General features: G+C 36.8%; 2 protein-coding genes across 7 annotated transcripts in view; one reads left to right on the top strand and one right to left on the bottom strand.

The window, feature by feature from the left end:
• Window positions 1–267: 267 nt before the first annotated feature.
• Window positions 268–20,282, bottom strand: LOC137090575 (uncharacterized). 6 transcript variants are annotated; one of them, XM_067454536.1, is made up of 12 exons: window positions 19,912–20,282; window positions 18,703–18,826; window positions 17,247–17,379; window positions 15,650–15,839; window positions 15,004–15,060; window positions 14,303–14,359; window positions 11,707–11,763; window positions 4,944–5,052; window positions 4,710–4,759; window positions 2,761–4,624; window positions 2,540–2,656; window positions 268–1,121 (listed from the first exon to the last, which is right to left on the bottom strand). In XM_067454536.1, the coding sequence occupies exons 2-12, from the start codon at window positions 18,815–18,817 to the stop codon at window positions 883–885; spliced, it is 2,988 nt and encodes a 995-aa protein (XP_067310637.1). In that variant the 5' UTR covers window positions 18,818–18,826; window positions 19,912–20,282; the 3' UTR covers window positions 268–882. The 6 variants fall into 6 exon arrangements, with proteins under 6 accessions (XP_067310637.1, XP_067310634.1, XP_067310636.1 ...); XM_067454533.1 differs by lacking the exon at window positions 14,303–14,359 and adding an exon at window positions 8,344–8,400; XM_067454535.1 differs by lacking the exons at window positions 14,303–14,359; window positions 15,004–15,060 and adding exons at window positions 8,344–8,400; window positions 11,010–11,066.
• Window positions 19,942–22,403, top strand: part of LOC137090807 (uncharacterized) — a 17,970-nt gene continuing 15,508 nt past the window's right edge. The window contains exons 1-2 of the mRNA XM_067454763.1: window positions 19,942–20,023; window positions 21,977–22,372. Of these exons, the coding sequence (XP_067310864.1) occupies window positions 19,942–20,023; window positions 21,977–22,372 (478 nt within the window). The remainder of the gene's footprint in view (window positions 20,024–21,976; window positions 22,373–22,403) is intronic.

Raw genomic sequence — 22,403 nt, 5'->3', positions numbered from 1 at the left:
GGTGCGGTTGAAGACCCCCACGGCAGAGCAGACAGAGCAGGTGGTCCAGCCAGAGTCCTCTCTGAACTCGGGGCAGGAGGCGGAGTCCTCTCCGGACTCTTGGCAGGAGGCGGAGTCCTCTCCAGAGTCGGGGCAGGAGGCGGAGTCCTCTCCGGACTCGGGGCAGGAGGCGGAGTCCTCTTCGGACTCGGGGCAGGAGGCGGAGTCCTTGTAGTTTGTGATGGAGTACCAGTCCGGGGTGGAGTGCCCTCTGGTGGTGATCACGGGCACTCACACTGGTGAATTGTGACAATAAGTGATGACAATTTTCATTTCTGGGTGAACTATCCCTTTAAAATATGTCACTTGAACACTATGCTACAGACAAAAAAAACCCATCAAAAACATCTACAAATTGTCAGTCAATTAAAAAAAACTTCAATTTCATGACCTAAAGGGATAGTTCACCCCAAAATAGAAATTTTGTCATGGCTTATTCACCCTCAAGTTGTTCCAAACCTGTGTGAGTTTCTTTGTTCTGCTGAACACAACAGATGAAAGAGTGAAGAATGTTGAAAGCCAGACTATAGCCACTGACTTCCATGGTAGGAAAAATATTATCATAAAAAGTCAGTGGCTACAGTCAGCTGTCTTGCTTGGAACAACTTGAGGGTGAATAAGCCATGACAAATTTTCTATTTTGGGTTGAACTATCCCTTTAAAACAAAAAACAACAATAACTGAGAAAGCAGCTATATTGAATAAAGAAACTTGAACATCTTATTGTAAAACAGGTCACATTAACAAAGAAGTGAAGTGTAAATAACCCAGGCAACATTTAAAAATATGCTAAAACAGTCTAATAAAATGTAATGACTTAAGGCCGCATTTCATAAATGGCACTCATGCACTTTCATATTGACTCCTCCTTTTGGCTGTTATACCTCGGTTTCTCACAAAATCCCTGATGTTTTGTACCGACCGGTATTGTAGCACATGCTCTTCAGCAGATTTACATTGGAGACACTCAGATTTTGTGGCCAAATGGCCTTTGGCTATGTGATTTTTAAAATGTCGATTCACAGCAGCAACTTCTGCTTTTGACCACATCCGTTTCCCACGGTTTTCAACACGTTCAGTCCCTAAAAAAGAAAACATTGCAGTATGACATGTTTAATATAAAAAAATAATAATAAAAAAAACTGTTACAATTTAGTTCACAAAATGTTACATAATGCATGTAACTTTAATATTACATGCATTTCTATGACATGTTATGAACAAAAATAAACTAAAATCAACATGATTAATTGTTTTTACCTCAACAGAGCCAAGTCTGAAAGTTTAAAAAGTGACAAAGAGGACGCGATGCGTTACTGGATTCAGAAGGGAAACGCAGCGCTGAGTTTTACAGACATGCAACTCATGACACAGCAATAAGTGTCATATTTAATGAGGATAAAACTCGCATTTAGAATAGGGGGGTCAAATAGTCTTTATTAGAACTCTATTAATGGTAGTTAGGCTTTATTATTGGCTTATTTTGGTTAATAAACTTAAATATCACTCAATAAATGTCATATTTAATGAGGATAAAACTCGGATTTAGAATAGGGGGGTCAAATAGTCTTTATTAGAACTCTATTAATGGTAGTTAGGCTTTATTATTGGCTTATTTTGGTTAATAAACTTAAATATCACTCAATAAATGTCATATTTAATGAGGATAAAACTCGGATTTAGAATAGGGGGGTCAAATAGTCTTTATTAGATCTCTATTAATGGTAGTTAGGCTTTATTATTGGCTTATTCTGGTTAATAAACTGAAATATCACTCAATAAGTGTCATATTTAATGAGGATAAAACTCGCATTTAGAATAGGGGGGTCAAATTGTCTTTATTAGAACTCTATTAATGGTAGTTAGGCTTTATTATTGGCTTATTCTGGTTAATAAACTGAAATATCACTCAATAAGTGTCATATTTAATGAGGATAAAACTCGCATTTAGAATAGGGGGGTCAAATTGTCTTTATTAGACCTCTATAGATGGTAGTTAACTTCATTATTGGCTTATTTCTTGTTAATAAACTGAAATATCCACATTAATTATGGCACTTATTGACTGATAACGGTGTGTCAAACTGTCTTTATTGCATTATTTTAGCCCTTTATAGCTGCAAAAGCAGCAATAATTAAACAATTACTGGTGTATTGTTCAGCTAACTTAACAACAGAATGGCACAGCAATATGATTACATCACTACATAAAATTACTATGTGGCTTATTAAATAATAAGTAAATAATGGCCAAAAGGTATTTACTATACATTTAGTTAGTCAATAATTATTAGGTTATTTTTGTTATTTATAAAATAAATGTGTATCTTTCAAATGTTTAATAATTTGTAAATAATGGCTAAGATGCCCTTACTTAGTCAGCAAAATAATTGAATGTGGTGTGCAAGACACTGATAAGCTAATCATTAATTATGCTTAACTAATGCATAATTCAGGACCCTTAAAATAGTGTTACCAAAAAATTATACATTATAATTACCTCCACTCTTGCAGGCTTCTTGTGTAGATGTTGACATTTCATTTGGTCTGCCAAATGAACTGGAGCCATCAAGTTCGTCATCTGCTTCATCTTCAGTATCAGTTAACTGGATCTGATCTGAAATCATAATGTTAATTAAGTCCAATACTCTTGTATGTAAATGTTGGGACTGGTATTGGAAAAGCATCTACAGCACATTTTGCAATAAATATACAAAATACCTTCAATTTGAATCTCATCAAGTGACTTCCCCTGGATGTTTCCAAGACAACCTTTGTCCATTGCTAAAAGTAGCTTTGAGATTTTCGCAAGCTGAATTGTCGCCTCAGGCAGTCTGTAGTGATCACGGTGGACACGTATATCATGTCCAAGAAAGTCAGCCACCTGATCTAACTCGTTGTCTTTGAGGTTTAAAATTTGTGACAGGGTTGCAACATGTTTCCTGAGCTGGGTTGAGCGTAGATATTCTGGTTTTTTGGCACCACACTTTTCTGCATGAAGTCTCAAGCTGTCTTGACCTCTGTAGTAACTTGAACATTTTGGTCTAGCAAAGAGAAAGATATTGACATCCTGCACACCACATTCAATTCTTCTGCTGACTAATAGATTCAGGGATTCCACCATTTGTGGTGTTAGGAGGACTGCAACTTTTCGTCCACGTTTGCCCCTGATTTCTACCCGAGTGAAGTGTTTACAGAGTTTCTTTTCAAACTGGGTTAATCCCAAGGACACATCAACATGGAGTGGGCTTTTGTCTCTTTCAATAAAGTTCTTCAAGCGCATTTTGGACACCTCTCCTGCACGCCTTCGATTAAAAACTATTGCCTGAGCAAGAGTGGCTTTTGCAAGGTCAGCGTAACTCTGGGGAGATGCTTCTTTCTTCAGTTTGTCAAATGTAGCCTTTGCAGCCTGTTCCAGGTGAGTGTGAAGAAATTGTACATCCTGGGTAAAAGGCAAGGTCGATGGTTTGTTGAATTTTTTCTCACTAAGTGTGTTCAGGGCAGAGTGTGATACAAGCTCACACCACTTTGTGGAGTAAAGTGACTTGAAAGCTTCAGATGATTTGATCAAGCCTTCGTTTTCTGTCATTAAAGCTCTACAGTAAATTATGTCAGCTATTTTCTGCAGAGAATGCCCTATTTTTAGAGCAAGACTTGGTGCGGCGTAGGAGTTGTTTTCTTCATCAAAACCAGACACTTTTTTCACAGCTTTGACCACTTTGAGAAAATTACCAGGCTTAACAGCGTCTTCGATGCTGTATATCGAATCGCCACGCAAAACCAACAACACACGTGCAAGTTCCCTTAACTTCTGACGAATATACTCATATTTTGTAGTGTCAGCTCCATGCTTGTTGTACAGAGTTTGTGCCAGCTGCAAAATGCCATAATCATTACGAACAACCGTTGATATGTCATCCTGTCTCATTGGGTCAAGAAGCTTCCAAACCCCTTGAGAAATACTTTCTGAGAACACAGACTGCGCAGTTGTGGCCAAGCTCAAGACTTTGGACTTTGTAGACTCACCAGAAGCCCGTCCGGGCATAAAGTGGCATCTGCGAGAGTGTCGCCACAATTCTTTGCGAGAAAACATTCCTTTGCAATAGACACAGTGAATAAATTTTGACTGCTTAGATGTTCTTTTTAATTTAATTTGCCCTGTTCCATTTTTTAAAACGTCTACATTGTGCTGAAAGTTACCACGATTTCGTAACTTCTCCAGAAGTCGTCGTCTTTTCTCTGAACGTTTTGGATAACTGAGAGCCTCCATCACCTCTGCTTCGGTCTTGTGTTTCTCTAGATGTCTGGCAAGTTTAGACTGAGGTTTTTGACATATGTAACAGTAGTTTATCCCATTAACACCTGCTGTGTCATCTTTTGCTTCTTCTTTTGTTTCATCAGTGTTTTTTGTTATAGTATGATTTGCTTCAATATTCCCTGAGAGGGGACCCTGGGACAGAAGAGACACATCCAAAGAACTTGTGTCTGAATCAGATTCAGAGTCGCTGTCTGGTACATAGTTCTTATCTTCATGCATGTCCTCATCTGATTCATTATCATCCTCGGAGCTGAAATTATGTTTATCCTAAAAAATATAAAACATGTTTAAATAACACATTGTTTTTTAAATAACAAATGAAATGGTACTTACAAAAGTAAATCTGCCATACCTCAGGCAATACTTGCTTGAGACAATACTTGTGCCACACACCAGAACAAACTGAAATACAACAGGCAGTTAATATCAATATATCTACACTAAAACACATTTTGCCATTTTATTATTTTACAGTCATAAAATATATTTCAAAAATAAATCATCATTCACTGAATACTCTTCATTAAACAATTTGATACAATTTTAAAAAGTGAGATAAAATTAATTTAGAAATTGGCTCACTCACCTTTGCATTTGAAACCAATCCACTTAAGAGAAGACATTCCCGATCCCAAACATACTGTGCATTTGTCCAGGCATGAAACAGTTGCATGGACCAATTCATGTTTGTGACACTATTTAATAACAAGGAAGAGGAGTCGGATATAGTGTATTTTAGCTTCCTCTAACTGTACAATTTTATAACAAAAGCATGTACACATAAGAAATATTATTATATCCAAGTATAATTACATCAAAGTATATACTTTCTATTTTGCAGATTTACACACTTGGATTTGCTAAACTGTGGGCCGCAGAGGTATTGACAGAAATTGTCGATACCACAGTAGCAATAGCAGTAGCAATAGTAACTAGGGGTGTAACAATACAATACACACACACACATATACATTATATATATATATATATATATATATATATATATATATATATATATATATATATATATAAGGGCCGGGACTTTAACGCGTTAATTAAGATTAATTAATTACGGGACTTTAACGCGTTAATTAATTACGCAAAAAAATGTTGTTTTAATTTAAAAAAAACGAAAGGATGGAAGCGTCGACAAGAGCATGGTTGTGTGCAAGCTATACAACAAGGAATGTGCGTATCACCGCAGCACATCGAGCCTCAAATATCACAAATACGCTTTTGCTTCACTTAATGGCAAACATTGCACTGGTCTGCTGGACTGAAATAAATAAACAATATTTTGTTGATTAAGCTTATGTATTCAGTCATTATTCAATGGTATACTAAAAATCCATGTGAAAAATTACTTCTCATTGTTCTCAGGTCAAATATTTATATGCAATTAAAATGCGATTAATTTCGATTAATTAATTACAAAGACTCTAATTAATTAGATAAAAAATTTTTATCGAGTCCCGGCCAATATATATATATATATATATATATATATATATATATATATATATATATATATATATATATATATATATATATATATATATATATAACAATACTAAACTCACAATACGATATGTATCCCGATATTTTAAGCCAACATAAAGAAAATAGTTTTTTAAACTTTTTTATTATTATTAAAATAATATTGTTATTATTTGCGTATTATTATTAGGACCCACAAATATTCCCCCATTGCATCATTATAAATTATATTCAACATTATATATAGTCGTTTAATGTTATAATGTCACTAACACTTTCAGTTTTTTCCCTCAGGTATTACTCGCGCATTCAATGCAGGCTAATGCTGTTCACACCAGACACGAATAAATTAGCTTCATTTGTGTGTGTGACATTCACTACACAACAGACGAGAATTCATGACATGGGAGGGGCTTCAGCCAGGCAGCGGCAGAAGGACTAGCCGAGTTAAGACGCGTCTCTGCATTGACTTAACATGTAAATCACTCGTGCAAATTGCGTAATTCGCATCCGGGCTTTCCACAATCATACTACTAAAACTAAATGTGATTTAAATGCTGTTTGCGCTTTGACTTTGAGGAGTGTGTGTGCGCTTCAGATGATCAGTGCAATCCGTCACAGCTCTAATCACAGGAAAGCTCATCATGCTCAACATGACCGCTCTCAGACTGTAAATGTTTAGCTCATCTGAGAACTTTAATTCTGTATTTACTCTCTCGTTGTTTTCCTTGTCACGCAATCATCTGAGCGTCTGTGTTTACTACAGTATGTGCGTCGCTGTAAATCTGTTCATCAAAAGCCGTCACTCGTGTCTCCTCAGAAGACTTGGATTTGGATTAGACACTTGATTAGTTTAAATGGAGGGACAGAAATCCCTTAGGTTTCATAAAGAATATCTTCATTTGTGATTGGAAGTTAAACGAAAAACAACATGATGGCGAGTTCATGATGACAGTTCACATTTGTGGTACACAGACCTGCAAACTCCTCAGAGTAAAAAAGGTGACAGTGTTGCGGGGGGTGGTGGTGGGGGAGGACGTGCCTCCGGCTCAAATTTTTTGAGATTTTAATATGCAAATGACAATTTGGTGTTGGTGTATTAGCCTAAAACAACACGCTCACCAGATTGTTTATCTAAATAGCCCTATGTTGTTAGAAATGCATCCCATGCAACAAGATTAAAGGGGTGATGAATTGAGAAATCAATTTTCCCTTGAGCTTTTGATATATAAAAGGTCAGAGCTGAAAACTTCCTTGTTAGTCAAAGAAAAGCTTTTATAGACACCAGGCCCACTAATTACTCGTTTGAACCGATTTATTTTAATGAACTGATCTGTCCAACACTGAACTCACGAATCGGTGTGTAATCATTTACTCACAACACCTCTGAAATGAGAATGCAAGTGTGCTTACCCCATTAAACAAGAGGGGTTAGTAAGAATTAGTCTTAATAATCCACAGTATTTTCATGTATTTATTTTGATAATGTGTAGTTAATTACCCCCAAAAAATTAGTTTAGACTAGAATAAGGTGAAACCAGAATGACGCAAGTTGTTGATAGCCAATAATTTTATTAAATTGTATATGGTAGAGAATTAGACTTTATTACATTTTTAATGCTACTTTTTAATGATTGTTGTTGCCAAAATAATTAATCAGTAAACCATGCACACTGTGTAAAAACGAGGTACTAAAGAAATAAACATCAAGACATGATACATAGTGAGATATTAAAATTAGATGAGCAAAAAAAAACAAAATACTTTGCATTTCTTTTACATTTATTGTCAGTATTGGGCTCACAGATCACGCGGGTAGGTACTTTTATTGTTGGTGTGTATGCACATGTGTGCGTGTGCATGCATGTGTGTGGATGACGCATGTCTGGTCAGCCACTACCGAAGACCATTTCTGACCCAGGAAAAACCCTGGGAATGAGTGGTTGAACTTTATTTTTAATGAAGTTGCAGCTCACGTGGGGAGGACATATTCACTTCAGTTCAATTCGGTACCGGTACTCAACGGTACCTTTTTTCCGTATTTAAGAGATACATCAATAACTGTAAAGAAACTAAGTTATTAATAGAAGTGTTATTGTCATTATGCCAGAGCTGCCTTGGTCTGCCATTGTCTGTGATGTGTGTTCACTGTAATATTTACCAGTAAATTTAGGCTATAGCTACTTAAGTGAATTAATAAAAGCAACCATATAATAAGTTTTTCTTTTTAATTATTTTAATTAAATAAATAAATAAAAAAAACTCTCCAGTTCTACGCGATTCACGTAAATGACCAAATTGACCAAGAAAACGGCAATTGTCGCCGAAAAGCGACAAGTTTGCAGGTCTGGGTCCATTTGTAAATGTGTGTTTGTGTGAATTATACCTTATAAACGATACATATAGTCACATTTTTATATCGCATTATATCTGTACACCCCTAGTAACTGCTACTGTGTTGTCAGTTCTCTCACAAAACTACACAATACCTGTTCTGCACTTGCTTCTGCCAGAATGGGCAGTTTGTCTGCAACATCAGTATTCATCTAAAGGAGAGAATGAAAATAAATACAGATGTAAGGCATTTGCTGGAGCTAAAGACGCTGCTACTGTGTTTTCAGGTTCACACATACACACACACTCATGTCTTGTGTTTCCTCTATAACTAATACACTACAGTGTCCTAGTAAACCGTTCTGTCCTCTCAATGCAGTGTGTTTTCAGGCTCACACACACACACACACACACTCATGTCTTGTGTTTCCTCTATAACTAATACACTACAGTGTCCTAGTAAACCGTTCTGTCCTCTCAATGCAGTGTGTTTTCAGGTTCACACACACTCATGTCTTGTGTTTCCTCTATAACTAATACACTACAGTGTCCTAGTAAACCGTTCTGTCCTCTCAATGCAGTGTGTTTTCAGGTTCACACACACACACACACACTCATGTCTTGTGTTTCCTCTATAACTAATACACTACAGTGTCCTAGTAAACCGTACTGTCCTCTCAATGCAGTGTGTTTTCAGGTTCACACACACACACACACACTCATGTCTTGTGTTTCCTCTATAACTAATACACTACAGTGTCCTAGTAAACCGTTCTGTCCTCTCAATGCAGTGTGTTTTCAGGTTCACACACGTCTTGTGTTTCCTCTATAACTAATACACTACAGTGTCCTAGTAAACCGTTCTGTCCTCTCAATGCAGTGTGTTTTCAGGTTCACACACGTCTTGTGTTTCCTCTATAACTAATACACTACAGTGTCCTAGTAAACCGTTCTGTCCTCTCAATGCAGTGTGTTTTCAGGTTCACACACACACACACGTCTTGTTTTTCCTCTATAACTAATACACTACAGTGTCCTAGTAAACCGTTCTGTCCTCTCAATGCAGTGTGTTTTCAGGTTCACACACACACTCATGTCTTGTGTTTCCTCTATAACTAATACACTACAGTGTCCTAGTAAACCGTTCTGTCCTCTCAATGCAGTGTGTTTTCAGTAGGGCTGCACGATTTGGGGAAAATATATAATTGCGATTATTCTGGGTAAAATTGCGATTGCGATTTAAAATGCGATTATTGTTATTATTATTATAATTTTTTTTTTTTTTACAAATGAAAAGTGTGTATATAACATTTTGTGTGTTTATATATTAATAGGACTAATAATAATTATATAATATATATATATAAATATATATATATATATATATATATATATATATATATATATATATATATAATAACATTTTCATAATTACAAATAAAAAATAGAGTATGTCAGAATAAATATAACAATATAATACTAATACTAATTATTATTATTAATTATTATTATTTTTGTAATGTTTTACAGAAAACTTATTTTACAAAAAAAAAACTGCTGGGTTACCTATTAATATGCAGACAGCCTATGACTAAAAAACATTAGGAAGGTCTAAGCCTAAGGAGTTATTGTAAAAAAAAAAAAAAAAAAAAAAAAAAAGATATATATATATTATTATAAAAATCTGTGTTGTTTATCTGTGATATCAATTTCTTAAAGTCTATGTCTTTAATATGAAATATGAACCTCTTGTGCATCCACTGTGGGGGAGAAAAACACCTGTACATTGAAGAAAAACATGGATTGTCCTATAAATTTATAATTTTTTAAGTTTATTAAGTTTTAAAATGTATTAAGTATTATTTTCTTGTTATTTATTACCCAAAAGTTTTTAATTCATACTGAAAGCCAGAGGGCGCCCTCGAGCGGAAAAGCTAAATTTGCCTCAGAGAAGTAATGACGTTAGTTTTCAGGAAATCACGGATGTGAAGCTAACGCTGTAAACAGAAGATAGAAACGCTTTGATTAAACATGACAACAATAAACACGACTGCAGCAAAATATGGTGTATTTGAGTTCTTCAAGCCGGCAAGGGTATTTTCATAATAATAAAGTATATTATAATGCAGTGCTGATTGACATAGACTTAATCACTGTATAGAATACTATAAAATAATGCATCGTCTGCCTCACTCTGTGATGAGAAGCCACATCAGCTCACACACACTCGACTGACGATATGAAGTGAGGTAAAACATGTTATTAAACGTTGTCTTTTGTTGAACAGGTTTATGAACGCTTCACTAGTTAGTGAAGATGTTTGACTCGTGCTGCTTTTTCAAACGCACGTTATAAGCGACTCAAACTCGCAGTCTTTCAGACGGAGCAGCGTTTACTCCTGATCACAGAGCCGCTCTTCGCTAACACACTGGGCATTTATTTATTTAATTAAAATCGCAGCCTTTGAGCTTTCATAATCGCACGCAAGCAAAATCGCGATTGCGGTTCGATTTCGATTAATCGTGCAGCCCTAGTTTTCAGGTTCACACACACACACACACACTCATGTCTTGTGTTTCCTCTATAACTAATACACTACAGTGTCCTAGTAAACCGTTCTGTCCTCTCAATGCAGTGTGTTTTCAGGTTCACACACACTCATGTCTTGTGTTTCCTCTATAACTAATGTCCACTAGTGTGTTTTCAGGTTCACACAGTGCTTGACTCTACATCAAGTCTTTGTCAACTTTCTACTTTGCAGATGTAAAATTAGTACACTTAACTATAATGAACATACTTTAATCACAAAACTACACAATACCTGTTCTGCACTTGCTTCTGCCAGAATGGGCAGTTTGTCTGCAACATCAGTATTCATCTAAAGGAGAGAATGAAAATAAATACAGATGTAAGGCATTTGCTGGAGCTAAAGACGCTGCTACTGTGTTTTCAGGTTCACACACACACACACACACTCATGTCTTGTGTTTCCTCTATAACTAAAACACTACAGTGTCCTAGTAAACCGTTCTGTCCTCTCAATGCAGTGTGTTTTCAGGTTCACACACGTCTTGTGTTTCCTCTATAACTAATACACTACAGTGTCCTAGTAAACCGTTCTGTCCTCTCAATGCAGTGTGTTTTCAGGTTCACACACACTCATGTCTTGTGTTTCCTCTATAACTAATACACTACAGTGTCCTAGTAAACCGTTCTGTCCTCTCAATGCAGTGTGTTTTCAGGTTCACACACACACACACTCATGTCTTGTGTTTCCTCTATAACTAATACACTACAGTGTCCTAGTAAACCGTTCTGTCCTCTCAATGCAGTGTGTTTTCAGGTTCACACACACTCATGTCTTGTGTTTCCTCTATAACTAATGTCCACTAGTGTGTTTTCAGGTTCACACAGTGCTTGACTCTACATCAAGTCTTTGTCAACTTTCTACTTTGCAGATGTAAAATTAGTACACTTAACTATAATGAACATACTTTAATCACAAAACTACACAATACCTGTTCTGCACTTGCTTCTGCCAGAATGGGCAGTTTGTCTGCAACATCAGTATTCATCTAAAGGAGAGAATGAAAATAAATACAGATGTAAGGCATTTGCTGGAGCTAAAGACGCTGCTACTGTGTTTTCAGGTTCACACACACACACACACACACTCATGTCTTGTGTTTCCTCTATAACTAAAACACTACAGTGTCCTAGTAAACCGTTCTGTCCTCTCAATGCAGTGTGTTTTCAGGTTCACACACACTCATGTCTTGTGTTTCCTCTATAACTAATACACTACAGTGTCCTAGTAAACCGTTCTGTCCTCTCAATGCAGTGTGTTTTCAGGTTCACACACACACACACTCATGTCTTGTGTTTCCTCTATAACTAATACACTACAGTGTCCTAGTAAACCGTTCTGTCCTCTCAATGCAGTGTGTTTTCAGGTTCACACACACTCATGTCTTGTGTTTCCTCTATAACTAATACACTACAGTGTCCTAGTAAACCGTTCTGTCCTCTCAATGCAGTGTGTTTTCAGGTTCACACACACACACACTCATGTCTTGTGTTTCCTCTATAACTAATACACTACAGTGTCCTAGTAAACCGTTCTGTCCTCTCAATGCAGTGTGTTTTCAGGTTCACACACACTCATGTCTTGTGTTTCCTCTATAACTAATACACTACGGTGTCCTAGTAAACCGTTCTGTCCTCTCAATGCAGTGTGTTTTTAGGTTCACACACACACTCATGTCTTGTGTTTCCTCTATAACTAATGTCCACTAGTGTGTTTTCAGGTTCACACAGTGCTTGACTCTACATCAAGTCTTTGTCAACTTTCTACTTTGCAGATGTAAAATTAGCACACTTAACTATAATGAACATACTTTAATCACAAAACTACACAATACCTGTTCTGCACTTGCTTCTGCCAGAATGGGCAGTTTGTCTGCAACATCAGTATTCATCTAAAGGAGAGAATGAAAATAAATACAGATGTAAGGCATTTGCTGGAGCTAAAGACGCTGCTACTGTGTTTTCAGGTTCACACACACACACACACTCATGTCTTGTGTTTCCTCTATAACTAATACACTACAGTGTCCTAGTAAACCGTTCTGTCCTCTCAATGCAGTGTGTTTTCAGGCTCACACACACACACACACTCGTCTTGTGTTTCCTCTATAACTAATACACTACAGTGTCCTAGTAAACCGTTCTGTCCTCTCAATGCAGTGTGTTTTCAGGTTCACACATACACACACACTCATGTCTTGTGTTTCCTCTATAACTAATACACTACAGTGTCCTAGTAAACCGTTCTGTCCTCTCAATGCAGTGTGTTTTCAGGTTCACACACGTCTTGTGTTTCCTCTATAACTAATACACTACAGTGTCCTAGTAAACCGTTCTGTCCTCTCAATGCAGTGTGTTTTCAGGTTCACACACGTCTTGTGTTTCCTCTATAACTAATACACTACAGTGTCCTAGTAAACCGTTCTGTCCTCTCAATGCAGTGTGTTTTCAGGCTCACACACACACACACACTCGTCTTGTGTTTCCTCTATAACTAATACACTACAGTGTCCTAGTAAACCGTTCTGTCCTCTCAATGCAGTGTGTTTTCAGGTTCACACACACACACACGTCTTGTTTTTCCTCTATAACTAATACACTACAGTGTCCTAGTAAACCGTTCTGTCCTCTCAATGCAGTGTGTTTTCAGGTTCACACACACTCATGTCTTGTGTTTCCTCTATAACTAATACACTACAGTGTCTTAGTAAACCGTTCTGAACTCTCAATGCAGTGTGTTTTCAGGTTCACACACACACACACACTCATGTCTTGTGTTTCTTCTATAACTAATACACTACAGTGTCCTAGTAAACCGTTCTGTCCTCTCAATGCAGTGTGTTTTCAGGCTCACACACACACACACACACTCATGTCTTGTGTTTCCTCTATAACTAATACACTACAGTGTCCTAGTAAACCGTTCTGTCCTCTCAATGCAGTGTGTTTTCAGGCTCACACACACACACACACACTCATGTCTTGTGTTTCCTCTATAACTAATACACTACAGTGTCCTAGTAAACCGTTCTGTCCTCTCAATGCAGTGTGTTTTCAGGCTCACACACACTCATGTCTTGTGTTTCCTCTATAACTAATACACTACAGTGTCCTAGTAAACCGTTCTGTCCTCTCAATGCAGTGTGTTTTCAGGTTCACACACACACACACACACTCATGTCTTGTGTTTCCTCTATAACTAATACACTACAGTGTCCTAGTAAACCGTTCTGTCCTCTCAATGCAGTGTGTTTTCAGGCTCACACACACTCATGTCTTGTGTTTCCTCTATAACTAATACACTACAGTGTCCTAGTAAACCGTTCTGTCCTCTCAATGCAGTGTGTTTTCAGGTTCACACACACTCATGTCTTGTGTTTCCTCTATAACTAATGTCCACTAGTGTGTTTTCAGGTTCACACAGTGCTTGACTCTACATCAAGTCTTTGTCAACTTTCTACTTTGCAGATGTAAAATTAGCACACTTAACTATAATGAACATACTTTAATCACAAAACTACACAATACCTGTTCTGCACTTGCTTCTGCCAGAATGGGCAGTTTGTCTGCAACATCAGTATTCATCTAAAGGAGAGAATGAAAATAAATACAGATGTAAGGCATTTGCTGGAGCTAAAGACGCTGCTACTGTGTTTTCAGGTTCACACATACACACACACTCATGTCTTGTGTTTCCTCTATAACTAATACACTACAGTGTCCTAGTAAACCGTTCTGTCCTCTCAATGCAGTGTGTTTTCAGGCTCACACACACACACACACACTCATGTCTTGTGTTTCCTCTATAACTAATACACTACAGTGTCCTAGTAAACCGTTCTGTCCTCTCAATGCAGTGTGTTTTCAGGCTCACACACACTCATGTCTTGTGTTTCCTCTATAACTAATACACTACAGTGTCCTAGTAAACCGTTCTGTCCTCTCAATGCAGTGTGTTTTCAGGTTCACACACACTCATGTCTTGTGTTTCCTCTATAATACACTACAGTGTCCTAGTAAACCGTTCTGTCCTCTCAATGCAGTGTGTTTTCAGGTTCACACACACTCATGTCTTGTGTTTCCTCTATAACTAATGTCCACTAGTGTGTTTTCAGGTTCACACAGTGCTTGACTCTACATCAAGTCTTTGTCAACTTTCTACTTTGCAGATGTAAAATTAGCACACTTAACTATAATGAACATACTTTAATCACAAAACTACACAATACCTGTTCTGCACTTGCTTCTGCCAGAATGGGCAGTTTGTCTGCAACATCAGTATTCATCTAAAGGAGAGAATGTAAATAAATACAGATGTAAGGCATTTGCTGGAGCTAAAGACGCTGCAGAATAAAAAACAATACCAAATATAGATTGTGTAAGTCTAATGTGGCAACAAATTAAAACTACAACAAACAACTTTCTGTTTCGATAATGTTTTTATATGGTCAATGTAAAACTAACAAACCTGGATATTCAAATACTTATAAGCACAGACACTACAATGTAATGTTTTTGTAACCTAAATATTTTACTATTTACCTTTATTAAGATATTCATTTTAAAATATGAATTGAAAGAAACTTATTTTTATTCAACTGGTTTGAAGCAACCTTGTTTTGAAAAATACTTGTTTTAGGGATATAAAAAAAATCAGCTAAAAATCAATAAACACATTTTCAGACCACTGAAGGAATATTTGATATAAAGGAAATCGTTCTTTGTGTAAATATTATTCAGACGTCTTAGCTTTGACAACAATGTTAGTCTGTAAAATAATTAAAGACAGTTGTGTACACAACAACCTTACATTGTCCTAAAATTGTCTAGATACTGTAAAATAGCTGTTACATATTGGGGAAGAACATTCTTTACCTGGGATCTCCACGGCCATTCTGATGGCCCGTAATTGTAGGTTACTTCTTCCCCAGGAAAAATATCACAAATAGCAAAAAGGCACAAGTGTGGACTGTTATTGACAGTCACAACCTTCATTTTGCAGTTCGGTTTGTGACTGTCATTAACCAGCCTTCCCAGGCTTCCATCCTCCTCAGATGCATCCATGCTGCATAAAAAAGGTCCATATTATTATAAATAAAATGACAAATAGAAGAACATGACAATGATCCTTGAAGATGAACATTTACGAACGTCATCTTCTGGAAGAGGAAACAAAAACAAAAAAAAATTACCCTAAACATGTTGCGCATTGGCCCTACATTTCACAATGCAATTTGACTTTTGGGTAGACGTCTGCTTGGATACTCATCAAGATGGACATGTTGACATACTTTTTGTGTGAGTTTGTCCGTTCAAGCGCAAGACTTGAAAGAGAACTCAATATTTGTGCGCTGTGAGACGAGTGCGCGCTTTCGGATGATGCACAGAGACAGATCTTCTCAGCGCGCGCGAGTCCTCATTCGCGTCTTCTGGCGAATATACCCGGGTGATGATGACGGCAAAAATAACTAGTCATACGGCAGCACTCGCATGCATTGAACACAGTTTACAAAGAGAGACCATTTTGCCCACGTTTTTCTTTTATTATCGCTGTTGTTGTGTAGTGTATCACTGAGGAGCCAGTGTATCCATCGACAGAAACATACATAAAGCATTATTTTCAACTTACAACCCATATTAAAGATGCCTCATTAGATGCGAGATGAACCGCAGCCCTTTATTTACAGATCAAGTAGCTAGTATAGGCTAATGGGAGTATGATCTTCGAGAGAGTTTTACCTGCTGATGACTGCTGTCATAACCGAAAGTGACGCGCAGTTTGAATGCTAAACGGAGATGATGATTGACAGCAGGAAGACGAGTTTCCGTCAACTTTTATGGAAATAATATTAATATCCTTGTCCCGCACATTCAGCTATAGAAAGGCTTTAGATGACTTTGTACCAGCAAATCATAATATAAGAGTGATTGCTGAAGGATATCATGTGATGATTTCTGATCATCACGACAGGCTGAATGTGAGCAATCGTCTGCCTGTCTGAGTTTTGTCGACAAACGGAGGCGGCCGTCTCGTAATTCTCTATGCAGGAAAAACCCTGTATAACATTATAAACCAACAATACCTAACCTGCAGTGATCTTACCAAAACGTTGCCAATAAGTCGGGAAGGCGCAGCGCAGAACTCTGGTCTCAGGGATTCACACAAGTCACCCAAACTGACGTGAAAAAAGCGGGAGGCGCCGAAAAGCGCGCTGTTATGCACCCTGATATCAGCTGAAAAGAGGGCACTTGTGAGTACCCGTCTGAAAGCTAAAATGACGAATGGGACACCCTAGAGTCTTGTGGACTTTACGGACATGCCCACTGCAGGCCACTGTTAAGCCCTCAAGACGCATGTGAAAATGTAGTCTGCCATTTGGGACAAGGCCTATATAGCAAGTTTTGTTATTATGCCATGCATGTGTTAGAATACATTATTAATGCATTAAAATCAAGGATAAAAATTAATTACCACCAGATTTGTCCTTTCCAAGGAAAATCAAAAAGAAACACTCCAGATGACTCTTGTTCCTGTGTGAGTAGGCCTCTATACTCAGCCACAAAATCCCCTTTTAAAATTAATTGCTTGGTGAACACTCCTCGTCCTGAAAGATGAAAAAATAAAAATAAGAGCCATCTCATTGTCTTACCATTTTAACACTTGCACTGTAACATGTTTTACAACTACCAACCAAATGAACAAATGTATATTGGATGTAGTGTGTACCTGTGCTGTTTATATACGCATATACATATATACATACATACACGCACTTAGATTTTACAGTATATAAGATGAATATACTGACATCCAACCGTTTACTTTCAATTAAGATATAAACTATGGTGCTTATGGAAACATTGGGCCTCATTCAACTTTCGTAAATATATGAGTAAATTCTGTTTATTTGCATGTAAAAATGGACCTTTACGATAACTCTCCTCCAGGTTCACAAACGAGTTGTATACCACGGATTCAGTAGTTAAACGTGTGTATATTAATGAATTCCAAACATTCGTAAATAGGACATGTGCGACATGGTGCTCATCCATAATTTGCCTAATCCCCGCCCATAAATTACAACTGCAAATTACGTGTCCAGGAATGCAGTGGACTCTTCTGGACTTCTTTCTCAGGTTTGGCTCCAATATTTAGCATAAATGCTAAATAGACCAATCGGTTAAATCTCAATGACTCACTCATTAACAGTGAGTTGCTGCTGCCTACTGGTGGTTTTAAAGTATCTTTTCATGTTTTAAATAATTTCAAATATCAGTATTCAGCATTATGTGTTTAAAACATCAAAACGTTATTTACGCATAACTGCAGGTTATTTGTCACCTCTAGCTCATTAAAAGAAAATGCTCATAAAAGGAAAAAATACATTTAAACTTTTTGGAAAAGATGATTTTGTCACCGCTGTGAACTAACCACCACACAGAATATGAAGAATATCAAAAACTTTTTTTGATAAGCACACCAATGAAACGTTTAACCGGCAAGGCTTTAAAACGCATGCAAATAATTAACTTCGGTGATTGTGAATGACTATTGTGTTGTGAGCATAACTCTCTTGACACCAGCATTTCAAGCGTAGTTAAACACCCCCTAACTTTAGTGCATTTGAGAGAAATATTTAAAAGGAAATAAATAATAAATGAAATGCAAAACCGAAAAGAAAAAAAAACGCATTTCACAAGCGCGTATTGAACCGTGAATTGAACAGTTCCAATATTATATTGCGAATTGTGGCATCCCTAATGTGAATGTATGTCATGTTGTACAGTAAGTTTAGACGGAAGAGCCAGAACTATCCATCTATATCGATGTACTGTTACACCTCTAGATTGTACATGTCTTCTAATGTACTAATGATCTGTATTCTGACATTACAAAACAGAACAGATGGTTAGTGTATTTGGTGTACCTTTAAATCTGTTGATGCATTGCTGCTCAAGATTTGGCTTATCAGTTTTGAACTTGATGTTCTCTTCTGCATCTTGCATAGGCTTAAGCCTGCGTCGCCTTGTACCACTTTCCATTTCTTGTATCTGAAGAGTTTAAGGAAGAGTATATTAAAAACAGAAATAAAAAACACTGCAAAAATACATAAATCTTTGTAAAATAAATGTTACACGTCCATACAGTCCAACTTATTTTTCAATACAGAAGTTATTACCTAATTTCTTTGAATTTGCAAGACTTCCGATTCATTAACACCATTATGAGTAAAACATAATGCTATTCTATTTATTGCTGTGACCAGAGATTAAAAGCAAGTATAGTTAATTTCATGATGCTTCACAAGTTAATATGCTCAATTTCAAAGTAACGTTACTCAAAATGTAAGGTAACAGTCCATATGTTATTAATAATTAGCATTACCAGTTATAAATTTAACCTAGGATATAGGTTACAGTTAAATTTGTCTGTTCAAGTAAAAAAGTCAGACTTTAAAAGTTAAATAATTAATCATTTTTATTATTAAACATGCTTAAATGTATACTGCCCAATGATTTTAAATACTTTTCTTGCGGATATGTTTGTCTAAAGTTCTCGTCGCACGTTTAAATGCATTTGAATCTGAAAATGGCCTGTAAAACGATTGCTTTTAATCACGGATCACAATCCGTGATTAAACCCAGTAATCATCATAAAGTCATCGAATTTATCTCATTCGATTAACTATTGTTTGTTTGTATTTTGCTTTTTTGTTTTGTTTTTTCGAAATATAATAAATTTTATGATAATATGTCGATCTTTGACGTTGTATTTGTCACCAGATTTCATTGCACTTTTCAACAAACTTAGAGACGTTTATTTAATCATGTTACAACGCTCATTCGAGGCAATTTAAGGCTTTATAACAAGCCTTTTTCTTCAATAATGTGAAAATTGTTCTGAAACTCGTAGTTGTTAATACTTATTCTTAATAATTCTAACTTTTAATTAATAATTAATGCATTATTCAGTTTCCGGGGGGCATGACGAGACTCGTGCTCGACTACGTGACTATTTTAACGAATGCCAACAACAGAAAACTAAGATATGACTAGTTTAAATATAGATATATATATAGATATGACCAATTTCTATGAATCAACATAAAACGTATAACACTTAATGTACTACTCACCTACTAGTAGTCTGCTGTCACGTTGTAGGAATGGCGCGCTCGGCTCCCCAGAGGTCTCTATTGCGCGTGCGCGACATTAACCAATCAGACGACGGCGCGCCATTTTCAAACCGTCCACGCCCATTAATGTGTAAATGTGTGTACGCCAGCAGTGGCAGATCCCGCCGATAGACGGCAGTGATGAGATACACACAAACACACCAGAAAACTGGTTTACCTACTTAAAGGGACATTCAATAAAAAAGCAGGAGGATGTTCTCTAGGTTCATACAGATGATTTCACGATGTTTGAATTACAAGGACATGTCCTTTGTCCTTATAATCCCAAATGTCCTTGTAATGCTGGTGAGTAAACTGGTGTAATGTCCTTGTAATCCACTAAAACCAACACACACACACACACACACACACACACACATATTGGTGCACCTATCATTATGAGGACATATGTTTAATGGTTTTTATACTACAAACTGTATATTCTATTCACGTACCCCCACCCCTAAACCTACCCATCACAGAAAACTTTCTGCATTTTTACATTTTTAATAAAACATTATATTGTATATTTCTTAAGGCATTTTAATTATGACGACTCAGGAAATGTCCTCATAAACCATGGCTATGTTGTAATACCACTGTAAAATCCATGTCACAAATTTACCTGAGCACATTTAAATTTAAATTACACACACACACACACACACACACACACACACACACACACACACACACACACACACACACACACACACACACACACACACACACACACACACACACACGCGCATGTCGTGTTTCCATGTTTTATGGGGACTTTCCATAGGCGTAATGGATTTCATACTGTACAAACTGTACATCCTATCCCCCTACACTGCCCCTGCCCCTAAACCTACCCATCACAGGAAACATTCTGCATTTTTACTTTCTCAAAAAAAACTCCTTCTGTGTGATTTATAAGATGTTTTCCTCATGGGGACCTAAAAATGTCCCCACAAGGACAAGGATTTCGGATATTGCCATTTTGTCCCCATAACGTAGGGATTACCAGGTCGCATACACACACACACACACACACACACACACACACACACACACACACACACACACACACACACACACACACACACATGCAGGAATAAAGATCTGAGTGACTTTTATGGTGGTTAAATTGTAATGGCAAGGTGACTAGTCAAAGCAAATATACAATAGATTGCGTAAAATCAATCCACTTTAACATATTAAACATGAAAAACAGTGTCTGTGTTTCATTTCATCAGAAGTAGCCTACAACTTTTTTTTTCTACAACTTATTTTTTTCTATAAAGCAGGCTTTTCAGTGTGTTCATAGCACACATATCTATTACGTAATCACCACAATGGGAATTTGAACGTTTTTACCAGCTGAAGCAAACTTTTCCAGAAAGTTCGCTTTGGCAAGCTGTTTCAAACTCCCAAAACAAACGTTGTTTGTTGAACTTAGTTTCGGCCTGATTTTGTTCGAAATTATGTCACATTAGTTCCTTCTTCAATTTCACTTGGAGTGTATCAGAACCTTCAAGGAAAAACAGACATGCTCAAAATCTGAAAAAAACTGATGCAGAATGATATACAATTTACTGAAGATGATTGTGTTATACATTTACTGATTTAATGATTGATATAGTTTTGGTTCGAAGCGAGGTGAAAATAACAAACATGCTCATATTTCCATTTTTTCACCACAGATTTACACTGGAAAATACACAGGGGAACGAAACAATATTCATACATATAAGCTAACCAACATGTCCATATCATTCAATTTAGAGGAACAAAATATAAATGCAGTTCCTAAAAAACACAATAGAAATCTTAGTGGTAACCTTTTTTGTATTAGTATAAAGGATACATTGGTTGTAGTCAGTTTATTTAATCTATCAGTCTACCATCTCAATATCTTCACTGTCATACACAGATGTTAAAGGTTTAGCTTTAATGTACTCTCGGTTTTTGCCACTTATTCATTACTCATTTGTCACTTATTCACTTGTTCATCACTGTCTTTTTTTCTTTATTTACTCAGAGCTTAAAACTTCCATCTCTAATCCATGCAATGATTATAACACTCTTGATGAACATTGGAGAGATATACGGCAAAACTCATATGAGAACAGTGGATATGATGATACCCTTGTTGAATGGAATGGCTGGTATCGGCTGTTTTTGAATGGAGAAAGTGCCCAGATGCCGGAGGGGTGTGTGAGTAAAGCATGTGGTGGTGAAACTGGACTGTATCTCCAATGTTCTCATCCAAAACCTGAGGATGGAGTGGTGACCCGCGATGTCATAACATTCTGGAACGACGAGTGTGGCAGCAACAGATCCATGACCATTCAAGTCAAAGCCTGTCCAGGAGATTATTACGTCTATGAATTTGTCAAACCCAACGTATCAGCCCCTATGCCTACATACTGTGCAGGTGAAATATTAAAGGCCCGTTCACACCAAGA

The sequence above is a fragment of the Pseudorasbora parva genome, chromosome 10 (assembly GCF_024679245.1).
Source record: "Pseudorasbora parva isolate DD20220531a chromosome 10, ASM2467924v1, whole genome shotgun sequence".
NCBI lineage: Eukaryota > Metazoa > Chordata > Actinopteri > Cypriniformes > Gobionidae > Pseudorasbora > Pseudorasbora parva.
Note: the sequence above shows the minus strand (reverse complement) of the source record. Positions and strands in the feature narration are given on the sequence as shown.